This window comes from Carettochelys insculpta, chromosome 1 (genome assembly GCF_033958435.1).
Source record: "Carettochelys insculpta isolate YL-2023 chromosome 1, ASM3395843v1, whole genome shotgun sequence".
NCBI classification, from domain to species: Eukaryota; Metazoa; Chordata; order Testudines; family Carettochelyidae; genus Carettochelys; species Carettochelys insculpta.
Genome location: NC_134137.1, coordinates 283,915,093 through 283,927,670, shown reverse-complemented (window position 1 = coordinate 283,927,670; position 12,578 = coordinate 283,915,093). Strand labels below are relative to the sequence as shown.

The 12,578-nt window shown below is 47.0% G+C and overlaps 1 protein-coding gene across 1 annotated transcript in view; it reads right to left on the bottom strand.

Moving 5' to 3' along the window:
* Positions 1 to 12,578, bottom strand: part of MEI1 (meiotic double-stranded break formation protein 1) — a 70,742-nt gene that overhangs the window by 26,499 nt on the left and 31,665 nt on the right. The window contains exons 16-22 of the mRNA XM_075010210.1: positions 11,850 to 11,910; positions 9,879 to 9,976; positions 8,790 to 8,964; positions 8,530 to 8,677; positions 7,812 to 8,096; positions 5,125 to 5,290; positions 2,578 to 2,682 (exon numbers count right to left, since the gene is read on the bottom strand). Coding sequence (XP_074866311.1) covers positions 2,578 to 2,682; positions 5,125 to 5,290; positions 7,812 to 8,096; positions 8,530 to 8,677; positions 8,790 to 8,964; positions 9,879 to 9,976; positions 11,850 to 11,910 — 1,038 coding nt within the window. The remainder of the gene's footprint in view (positions 1 to 2,577; positions 2,683 to 5,124; positions 5,291 to 7,811; positions 8,097 to 8,529; positions 8,678 to 8,789; positions 8,965 to 9,878; positions 9,977 to 11,849; positions 11,911 to 12,578) is intronic.

Below are 12,578 nucleotides of genomic sequence, written 5' to 3'. Positions count from 1 at the left end.
GCGATTTAGAAAAGCTAGACATACACAAATCCATGGGCCCAAGCTTAATGCATCCAAGGATACCGAGGGAATTGGCAAACGTCACTGTGGAGCCCTTGGCCATTATCTTTGAAAACTTGTGAAGATTGGGAGAAGTCCTGAATGCCTGGAAAAGGCAAATATAGGGCCCATCCTTAAAAAAGGAAAGACAGACAATCCAGGGAACTACAGACTGGTCAGGCTTACCTCCATCCCTGGAAAAATCATGCAGGGGATCCTCAAGGAATTCATTTTGGAGCACTTGGAAGAAGGGAAGTGATCAAGAGTCGTCAACATGGATTCTCCAAGGGCAACTCATGCCTGACCAATCTGATTAGTTTCTATGATGAGGTAACTGGCTCTTTAGACATAGGGAAGTCAATGGATGTCATATACTTTGACTTTAGCAAAGCTTTTGATACGGTCTCCCACTATATTCTTGCCCATAAGTTAAGGAACTATGGATTGGATAAATGGACTGTAAGATGGAAAGAAAGATGGCTCGATGGTTGGGTCCAACACGTAGCGATCAATGGTTCAATGTCTGGTTGGTAGTCAGTTTCAAGTGGAGTGCCCCAACAATCAGTTCTAGGGCTGGTGTTGTTCAACATCTTTATTAATGACCTGGATGAGGGGATGGATTGCACCCTCAGCAAATTTGCAGATTACACTAATCTAGGGGTACAGGCAAATATGGTAGAAGGTAGGGATAGGGTCCAGAGTGACCTAGATAAACTGGAATATTGGGCCAAAAGAAAACTGATGAAGTTCAACAAGAGGAAGTGCAGAGTCCTGCTCTTAGGACTGAAGAATCCAAAGCGTGGTTACAGACCGGGACCGACCGGTTAAGTAGGAGTACAGAAGAAAAGGACCTGGGGATTACAGTAGATGAGAGGTTGGATATGACTCAACAGTGTGCCCTTGTAGCCAGGAAGGCTAATAGCACATTGGGCTGCATTAGGAGGAGCATTTCCAGGAGATCTAGGGAAGTTATTATTCCCCTTTTCGGCACTGGTAAGGCCACATCTGGAGTACTGCATCCAGTTCTGGGCCCCCAATACAGAAATGATGGGGATGCATTGGAGCAGGTCCAGCAGAGGGCAACAAAAATGATTAGGGAGCTGGAGCACATGACCTATGAAGAGACTGAAAGATCTGGGCTTATTTAGTTTGCAGAAAAGAAGAGTGACGGGCGATTTGATAGCAACCTTCAACCTCCTGAAGGGGGCTCTGAAGAGGATGGAGAGAGGCTGTTCTCTGTGGTGAGGGATGGTAGAACAAGGAGCAATGGTTAAAGTTACTGGGGGGGGCGGGAGCACAGGTTGGATATCAGGAAAACCTGTTTCACCAGGAGAGTGTGTTACCAAGAGAGGTGGTGGAATCTCCATCCCTAGATGTTTTTAAGTCCCAGCTTCACAAAGTCTTGGCTAGGATGATTAAATCAGGGTTGATCCTACTTTAGGCAGGTGACTGGACTTGATGACCTACTCAGGTCCCCTTCCAGGTCTATGAGTCTATGATCTCGACTCTAACTGTAGAGAATATCCCAGCATTGGCCTTGATGGGAAATAGGAGAAGATGGAGCCAACGATCTAATAACATCTTTTCCATCTCTAATGTCTATGATCACCAAGTAGCTTGCAGGACAAATTCATCTGCTCTCCCCATATACACAGACAGGTGAAAGCAGATGTTCTAGATATGAAAAAAATCCATCAATTTCATTTTTCTACATGCAGCTTCCCTATCTTTGTCTTGCTTTGCAGAAGGATAACAGGGAAAGGAGGGAGGCTGTCTGTTCCTGAGGAGTGGAGACAGAGATGGAAGCACACAGAAAGGTTCCAGAATGGAAAGAGATTTGACATCACTACAGAAGCAAGAAGGAGCAGTAGAGGTTCAGAACCATGTCTGACAGAGTCTGGAGTAATTTTCAGCAGCCTAAAGCGCTGGCTATTGCATTTCCCTCCAGCTACATGTGACAGATAAGCACAACACCCAGCCTCTTTCTCTGGTTTCCTGTGGCTGTTGGAGACTAGAAATATCCTTTGTTGCTATGTGCTAAACCCAGCTCAAACCTCATTCCCAGGGATATAAGTACAAAGAGCTCAGTTGTTCAGCCACAGGTGCAGTTGGTAGGCAGGAATCATACTGCACTTGGAAAGAGAGATGTGACATCCACATAGACCATGCCAGCCACCTAAGGGGCAATGAGGATGGGCTCCAGAAAGAAGTCTCACCCAGACTAGTCCCACCAAAGGGAAAACTGCAGCCTTGATGTGAGGTGTCGGACTAAAAAGCAGCAAGCAGAGGAAAGAGTCTCATAGCTTGATCCTCTTTTACAGTACAGTCTCTTTACACCACACTCTAGCAGTGGAAAGGGTCTATTAAGTGACTGTAAATGTGGTATGATTTAGTCTCACTACTAGGGCACTGTGACAGGACCTGATCTCCAGTAAGAGCCAGGTCCTCAGGCTTATACAGAACTGCTAGGTTACAGCACCCTGGCAAATGCAGGATCTGATCCCAATAGGAAAACAATAGCTGCAGGCAGACACTCACCATGGTGAAGCAGCTTGAAGTCTGTGCTGTCCAGCTCTCTCTCAGCCTCATTCCGCAGCTGCACCAGGAAGAGAAGACTCAGCAACAGAGGCAGGTTCTTGTTAGCTGAGAAAACATATGAAGAGTTGGACATTGTTGTAGGCCAGCTAGAATGGAGCAAAGGGGACACACTATGGAGCTACACTTCATCTACCAGAAGCTCAGGACCCCTGAAGCACAGAGCTTGGGTTTCACTTTCTCAGTACAGCTTATAAGGGACTTAAGTTTTTACCAAAGCATTCAAAACCCTCTGAGAGACACTGGCAAGCATCTCTTTCCATTCTGATGCTTTCTGTCACACACTTTTATCCATCTTAGATAATTACGAGGCACCTCATGCTCTGTAATGTGTTTAGCCTCACAGCACCGCTGGGTGTACGGCAGCATTAGTGTCCCCATTTTGCAGATGGGAAAATGAGAGATGTGGTGACCGAGAGACTTGAACAGGGTCACAAAGGATGGCTGGGCAGAGCAGGGAACTGAAGCTATGTCTCTGAAGTGTCAGTCCTCAACCTTAACCACAAAGCTGTCTTTCCTCCCCTGCCTCTCCCAAGCAGTTTGTCTGTGTGATATGTGCAGAATACATTACCATTGACCTAGGAACATGTTGTCCAAAGCTGCTTAGGGGGTTATCCTTATGGTAAGGGAATGTTTAATCGTTTTTTAACATCCAAGTGAGGTTCACAGAATTTAAGCCCAAAAAGTTTATACAACCTTCCCACACAACCACATTGCCCCTTCCCTGACCAGCCACTAGTGCCGTTCTTTGGGAGTCCAGGGTCCAGGACAACCCCCTCTCCACCCCAGACCCCACCCCTTCCCATCTCTGCTCCACCCGCACCCACTCCACCCCTTGCTCCTGGTTCTGTCCCACCTCTTTCCATCCCAGCTTTGCCCCCTCCAGCCTCCATTGCACCCCTTCTCCAAAGCCTTCTCCCCAGAGTGACACATCCCAGGGACCTGGCAGGGAGCCTGGCATCATGACACTGGCACTGGTGGTCAGGCTGGCTCTACACTCACCACAGCAGCAGCCCAGCCCTCCCGAGCCCAGCTCCCAGCCCTGTCACTCAGGGAAGAAGCAGAGCAGGCTGGGACTGGTGCATACCACTTCCCACCACCACAGTGAAGCTCTGGAGATGGGTAACTCCGCTTCCCACTGCCACAGTGAAGTGGAGCAACCCAACTGGGAGATGACAGAGGAGAGCAGGCTGGTGGGTCACCCTGCTTCCTGCAGCTCTCGCCACTGTAATTACAGGGGCAAGCCCAACCCCTACTGTCAGTGCCAAGTGCTCCTCCCCCACATAAACTTCCAGGCCATATTGGGCCCTACGGACCCTCCGAAACACAGGGCCTGGAGTGGCCACTCCAAACCATCCCATGGACTGGATGGCTCTGTCTGCCACAGACCACAACGAAGGGGCTACCTCCAGTGGGAAGCAAGAATTTAAGTCTCCAAGGCTCATTCAGTCTTTGGCTTCCCAGACAAGCCTGTGAATAAATGGGACACAGCTGGTATAAACCGCAACACAGGCAGGTGCCTCCGATGTTAAGAATTCATGAACTGCAATGACAGCTCAGAACTCAGGTCTTTCTCCCAGGTAGTGTGTCTCTGAAAATCACCAGCACCAGCAGCTTCAGAGGAAGATGTAAGAACCCCACAGTAGGCAGCGGTGGGATAATCTGTGCGCACGTTGTTACCTATGTGCTAGGACTATGGTGCCCAATACACTCCCCATTCGCCACATGTGGCAAACAGGGCAGCAGAGTGTGGCCAAATGCAGCTAAGTGGCTCAGGAGAGCTGCACACGTGGGGTGCCACTCTGCACACACACCTCACCAGAAGTACGTGGCAGCAGTGGCGGAGGAGGCCCCTGCAGTAGTTTCTCCAGTGTGGTGCCTGCAGGTCCAGCTGGGAGCCGTGTGATTCCTTCGACCCTGCCATGGCTCCTGCTGCCCCAGCACCTGTGCAGCGCCTGCGACCCTGGCGGCCCTGGATCCAGTGGCGGTGACTCCGGTGAGTCAGGTGTCAGATGGAATATACAGGGGTGGAGTGGGGATGCCTGGCTCTGGGGAAGGCGGACATTTATTTAGAGCTTGGGGCAGTGGCTGGGGCGAATGTACAAGGATGACAACCACAAGTGTGGCGATCCTTGATTTACTATTGGACTCCACTGGTCTACAGGACAGATGCCCTCAACCCAGAAAAGGTTCCCCACCCCTGCTCCACATTTAAATCTTATGCCAGAAAAGCTATGTCAGTTGGGGGAGGTTTTTTTTTTTTTTTTGGTGCTGGCATAGCTACGCCAGGTCAAACTCAAGGACAGATGCTGTTTATTTTGGGGAACTGGCATAACCCATGTCTCCATTAGGAAGGTTTCCTAAGTATACAAGGCCTAGATTAGAAACAGCGACTCAGACAAAGGTCTTTTAGCCTGGATTTAGTCCCGTACAGTAACCAGTTCTTTCACAAATTTCAGGAGTTGGTCCCCAGTTACACACAGGATTCACCTTGTAAAATGGTGGAGCTGCTTTCCACTAGCAGCTGCTGCAGGATGTGTAAAAACTGACTCCGAAGGAGGTCACAGATGACAACATCCTCGTTTCTTTTCAGGAACATACTCAAGGTCATCAAAACCTTGTGAGCCACTTCTGTGGTGCTCAAGCAGACCAGGTCCTGCAAGGGAAGAAGTACAGGCATTATCTTTCTATCCTCATTAAGCTGCAGCTTGCGAGCATTATGCTACATTGGTTCCTTGGGATCCAGCCTAGCAAAGAGGATACCCAAATTAAATACGGCCGTTAGCACAGTGTATTGTATAACATAGGCAAGTTCTTCTCTCTTTGGCAGCCAAACACCTTCTTCCAGTGGGCTGTTAGCCACATACCAATATTTCAGTTCTACTGAGTGGATGAAAATAGGAAATAAGACAAGCACCATGGCCAAGTATTTTAAAAACAGGTGCCTTCAAATCAGTGGCCTAAGTATGTGTGCCATTCTCAAAAGCTTTCACCAGAACTGCTGCTTTGGCAAATCAGACCACTTATGGTAGGTGCATAAATATGGGGCTTTATGAGCCTAACTTTAGGAACTTGTTTTTAAAATTCTTGACTGAGAAGCTTGGTATATATAGAAGGAACATAAGGGATAAAACAGCAACAAAGGGTGCTAAGGGATAAAAGTGATCAGTTGTGTTGTACGTACACCTAATATTCCCAGAATCAAAGAAATGAGAAATGGAAAAGTCCATAACCCAGACTCCAAAGCATACTCCCTTCCTCATAGCTAAATTTCCACTAGCTCTGGCTAAGATTCAGCCCAGCACTTAAGCATGTGCTTTACTTTAAGCATATGCTTCAGTGTTTACTGAAAAGGAAAGGGCTTGTGCAAGTGCTTGAAGTTAAATTTATGTTTACTTGCTTTGGTGAACTGGGGCCTATAAAGACTGGGATAGAAAATACTGAAAATATTTTAATACCATCTTATAAATTATCAGGTCACCCTTACCTGGAACAACATACTAAACTCTGGCTGTGATATTTCAAACAATGTAGTTGAAATAGAAAGGATTCAGAGGGAGACCACAAAAATACTTTGAAGGACAGAGGAATTTCTATATGAAGAGAGACTGAAAATTGGGGACTGTTCAGAGGGCAGTACAAACAGACACAATGGAAGTATAGAAGTAATAAATTGTTCAGAGAAGGTAAATTGAGCACTCTTATTTTCCCTAGTTCATAATACCAGAACAAGGGGATATTCAGTGAAACAGAAAGACAACCCCTTCAAGAGCAATAAATGGAAATCTCTCTCAAAATTATGCATAATGGACCTGTAGAACACACTGCAACAAGATATAAAGATCTGACTTCTGTTAAGCTAGAATTAGATATTTATACGGATGAGAACATTCACAGTCACATGAACTGTAGAAAACGTTGCTAAGCAATAGAAACCCTCAGGCTTACGTGAATGAGCTGAGCACTAAACTTCCCGGGCAGGTTAGGAAGAAACTGCCCTTATGAACAAGTTTTTCCATAATCTACCATTATGGGGTTTCTTGCCTCTCTCTCTTGGGTGCAGACACCTACTGATCACCACAAGAGACAGACAAGTGGTCTGAGCAAAATAGTCTTTTGTTTTTAATGCAATACACCACCATTCCTATGAGCTATTGTTTATATTTAGTTTTGAATTCATTGCAGGGTGGCCTTCATCTGTGCAGGTCAGGAATATAATTTGAAGTTGCCAGAATGTCTCCACTGCATGTGCTAAATTATCTTCTTTTTTCACACTCTGGATCAAATGGTCCCAAACAAAGCCACACACCATCTGTCCTACCTGATCCAGAGTTTTAAGAAGACCAGCTAAGCAATTAACACATTTGGAGAAGGATACTTATTTTTGTCTTTCCGTAACAAGTCTAATCTCTTGGCCTCTTTATTCTTTGGTGCCCCACTGAGATACCCTGTATGTCTTGCTAGCTTACTGTGGACATGATCAGGGAGGCTGTGGGAGAGGGAGTAAACAGAGACTCAAAGCCCTTAGCAAGGAGGCAGTATTTTTCCCCTGCTTGTTTTGACATTGGTGGAAAAGAAGAATGGGTTAGCAACATCGATCTGGCAACTTTTAGTGACCTGTGCTGGCCACGATGACATTGAAGAGGTTGTCCACCTCCTCACTGACCTTCCCAACCTGTAGGCCTAAGATAAGGCAGGGGACGGTCTTGTGCTCATTAAAATTGCCTTGGGGGCTACTGGTGCACAGCCACCTGGCTACTGCCTCATCTGGAGGCAACAACGATTGCACTGCCTGTGGCAGGGTGTTCTCTCAGACTCCACAGGGGGAGGGCTCAGTACCACAATTTGACAGGGGGGCCACAACTGGCTTGCCCGTTGCGGCCAAGGAGGGTTGGGAGCAGCCTTGCCTGCTGATTAGCAAAGAACCCACAGCTCTCTCAGCTGGCAGCATGTGTTTCTACTGCTGATGCCCTCCCCACCCCTGCACAAAGGAACAGTAGTATTTTTATTGATTGAGCCCAGAACCACCTTTCTTACACATCAGACCCTGTGGCTGCATATGTACTCAAGAGGCTGCTCACTTAGGCCCCTGTTCAAGAAAGTACACATCCATGTGCTTAAGCGTTCTCCTAGATCAGACCCACAGATAGAAAACTGTCCTTATGAAAGTCACATACCAGTAAAATAAGTAAAACACTGGAATTGCCCTTCAGGATATGAAACAAAGCAGTAAAGCTGTTTGGATAGTCAGGCAAGCGAGGGGAAAGCCCAGAGACAGAGTCTTCATTCTCAATCTGACTGTAGTCTTCCCAGGAAAACCAGAGCTGGAGAATCTGGTGACCATATCTGCCCATAAGCTCAGAGTAACGCAGGAAGAATTTAAGCAGAAGAGGATGATGAATGTAGACCAAATCCAGATCTGACGTGTTTTCCAGTACTCTCCTTATGGCAAGTAGGGCGCTCTGACAAGAGTAGAGAGAGACAGAGAAAATAACCACTAGATGAAGCTTGTGTGTTGAGAAGACTTTGTGAGAAGTGCAATTATTATGCCCCACTTAAGCAGCCTACCAATACCAACTAAATACAGCCCGTGTGAAAGCTGTTTTAATCAAAGTCTAAAAAACTCTAGTAAGTTCTGCTCAGTTCCCTAAGCCAGCAAAAAGCCGGAGGGCAACATTAGAAAGCCTACTACAGAAGCCACTGATGCTCTCAGGAGACAAACAATGGAATTTATACTGGCACTCACAGGACTTTTCCACACGTATGTTACTTTTAAATAATTACAGCGTATACATGGTATGAACTTCCCCAGAGTCTATTCACTAACCATCAAACACACAGTAATTTTTTAAATTTAAAAATGCTCCAAAGAGCGGTGATGAAATCAAATTTTACCAAGTCTAAGACGTCACTCTTGTCTTGACAGACTGCCAGAAGGTAGAGAACAGCTCTGAAGACAAAAGGAGGAGGACAGTCTCCCTGGTCCTGCACTGACAGGAGGAAATTTCTTATGGCTGAGAATAACTCTGCCTCTGGAACAAATCTGCAGACAAGGATGGGGAGGGGGAACAGCAATGATGACAGGCCGCACCATCTGGTGTCTGTGCACAGGGCTGCCTGGAGCATCCTCTTCTCACCCAGACCACTTGGCTCACCTGTCTTCCAGGGTGTAGGCAAAGTACAAAAGGAGCAGGAGGCAATACTGGTGGCTACGAAGAGCTTCACCTATACAGAAGGGCTCAGGGATTTCTGAGAGGAGGGCGAGGCTTTCAGGCACACTGCAGTTTAACTGGGGCAGACTCCTCTGCAGGAGCTCAGACATCTCTGGCTCTAGAAACAAACCCAGAACATGGAGGGCAGAAAGGACTCAGGAATACCAGAACAAAAGCAGAGGGGTCTGAAGTGCGTGGTTTTATCCTTTGAAAATCAGCAATATAAAATCAGGGAGGGACCTGGCTGAGGAATACTGATGTCCTTATCCCTGGAACAGATATAATACAAACAACAGCAAAGCATGCTTCTGAGCTGCAGGCCTGCTGTACATGCCTCAGCCCATCACAGTGGGACCATATCTAAGGATGAGAAGGGAGTTCTGCTTTCATGGCCTATTCAGTCCTTGGCACACTGCTGAGGCCATCAACAGATATGCTAATTAGTGCCAACTGTGATAGTGGCTTTATTGTGTAGGAACCTGCACTCACCCAGAACTTGAATGAGAGACCAATATGCACATTTCACTAAGGGTTTGAAATTACCAGTGTAATGAAACCAGAAAAACCTCACTCTTACTCCAGGATAATAATGTCCACACAAGTATCAGAGAGGTAGCCATGTTAGTCTATATCCGCAAAAACAACAATAAGTCCTGTGGCACCTTACAGACAAACAGATTTTTGGAGCATAAGCTTTCGTGGGCAAAGACCCGCTTCATCAGATGCATGCGTCCACACAGTTTATAACTATCTGAACATTCTGGCACCAACATGGCTACAACTAATGATACCAACTGTGTTATGCCAGCACATTTCCCATGTGGACAAGCCCATATGCAAATAGGCCATGGTCACAGGAATGGATTTTTAAATGGCTCATGGCTTGGTTTTGAGTGCAGAGTAAATATGTTTAGAAAATCCCCATTTACCACCCTGGCAAATCTACTAAATCAGCTGAAAAATCTCTGAACAGGGGCCGACTGGGCCCGCCCCATATGAACAAGATTAAATCATCTCCGTTCTCAAACTTGCCCTCCTGGGAAGAGTCCTTGATCTTCTCTGAAGCTGAATGAAGGCTGAGGCACATGCTGTAGAGGAAGCTTGAACAGGCTTGATTCAAAGCAGGGTTACTTAAAGGGAGAACAGAAAGCTATAATGAGAATGGAAATCTAGGCTGATAAATCCTTGTCAGACTCAGGATTTCTTGTGTTTGACAGACGAGCATCAGCCAAAGGATAACAGCTAACTGCACACATCTCCCCTGTCAAGACATGGCTTCCAGATCTGGGGGTCCAGGAGAAACAGGAGCCCCTCAGACATTTTGGGATGAGTTGCTAACTGCAGTGGAGAGCTTTAGGAGCCATGGCATTCCAACACCTAACAATGAACAGCAGCAAAAAAATTACCCAAAAGGGTGAGAACACCACAATCTCAGGGATACATCTCTCCCTGGCTGTGAGAACATCTCACCAAGACCTAGAGAACAGCGTCTCATGGGGCACCTGCACACCCATTCCCAGACATGGGCCAATCACAAAACATACCCATTTTAACTATCAGAACTGTTAACATGGACAATCATTACTAGAATCACAAGCAGGTGCAGTTTTAGCTACACTGGTAATGTAGCAGTTAGGTACAAGGAGAGGCAACACCATGAAATTATCTTATATGCTACAGACTATTATCAGGTGCTTCATATCTGCTTTATATCCACAGATGCAGATGTCCATGGCCCATGCTTGCAGATCATATTGTGGATACAAATTTTGTATCTGCGCAGGCACAGACGATTCATGTCTCCTGATACTGGGGTGCGGGAAGGGACACACTCTGAAAGATGGCCATCATATCTCTTCTGCCCAGCGAACTCTACACCTGTGCCCAGCCCAGAGCCACTGCACACTCCCTGCCCCGACAGAATTATGGGAGTGGGAGCTCTGTCCTTCTCCTGCTCTGCCTCCACTCCACCTCCCTGGACACTTTCAGCCACTCGCAGGCAGCTGGGCCTGGGTAGGGAGCAGGAGGGAGTCAACTCTAATATCAGCCGAAGCTGGTGGCTATTCTCGGTCACTGACTCTCTGCAGCACAATGGGTAGCAGCATACGGTCGCAACTGTCCCAGCTGCCAAGAACTGATCCAGCAAGCCGGAACCTCCCTCCCCGGCACCTTTCTAACTCGCTCAGCCTGTTTCCCACAGCCAGGCCCAGGCATGAAACAGAAGGGGAAATGCAGGCTGCCGCCCCAGCCAGGCTGCCTCTCCTGTAGTTGCTTTCCTTCCCAGAGCAGCAATGTGGAGCAGGTGGCATGAGAAGCAGCTGACCCTACGCCATCCACTCCCTGCCCAGGCCCAGCTGCTGGTGACAAAGCATGCCAGGGGACAGAGACAGTGGGAGAAGGAACCCTCTCTGCTCCCCACACCCCCTCCCTCGCAGCAGGCCAAGCAGAAATATGACAGTGGGGAGAGGACTGAATCCCACATGCCACCCTGTATGTCACCTACAAACACAGGGTTCTATCCATAAACTGGCAACCTCTGCTAGAAATGACCCAGCATGGCGTAATCTGTTAGTGTTCTTACCCTCCCCATTCCTTCTAATCACTGCACCCATACTTATAAAGTATGCTCTGTTCCTGGAGTGCCAGAGCTCAAGTGAGATGGACCCTGCTGTAACTTCCCCTCTCCATGACAATCAGTGTCATTGCACCATCACAACAGTACCATGCTACTGTCCCCACATAGCATGTTCCTTACTGGGCATTTTTTAAAATAGATCTGACATTTGATCATTTTTCCACTATCAGTTTCTCATCCCATCTCCATCTGCCTAACTTTTTCCTTTTCAGTTAGTTTAGGTCTTTCAACAAATGGAGGATGGTGCTGGCCCAGACGAACAGAGGGCACTTCCAAACCATTCATATTTAATTCTGCTGCAAGAATACGACTTTTCCTGTTTTCTCAAATGGAAACTCTTGATTCAGTTTCAACAGAGGGGTCAGTACCTTTCTCCAATGCAGAATTTAGCCTTCAGCTCCAAGGCCAGTCGGATGAAAGAAGAGGATGCTAGAGAGACAGAAGAGCAGCAGGGAAGTTAGTCACATCATGGAAGTATAGAATACCAGACTCCAGGTCACAGACAACCATCCATGACTTTTCAAAGCTGCAGCTGGCAAGCAAGACAGGTCACACCAGGCAGAATCCATCTGCCAGACTCATTCTGTTGTTCCGTGGGCAAATAGTTTTTCCAAACTTTGGAAAGAAGAGCATATATGGGATACATTGGCCTATAATCTCTGTGGGAAAGAAGACAAATACTGCCAGGTGAACTAGCTCAAGGTGAGAATGAATTCCTCTACATCTCTGACTTGCAGGCAGTAAAGAAGACAGACAATATATAGGAAACTAGGGCTACGTCTACACGTGAAGCCTACATCGAAGTAGCCTACGTAGGGCGCTATTCCGATCCCCTCATGAGGTTAGCGACTTCGACGTCTCGCCGCCTAACGTCGAAGTTAACTTCGAAATAGCGCCTGACGCGTGTAGCCGCGACGGGCGCTATTTCGAAGTTAGTGCCGCTACTTCGAAGTAGCGTGCACGTGTAGACACAGCTTAGAAGATTTATCTGGCATTCCTCATGTCCTTAATCGGACTAATTTTTGTTTTTTGGATAATAAAATGAAAACATACAAGCTTCTTTTAAATCATCACTCTGGGGATGAGGGGTCCAGTAT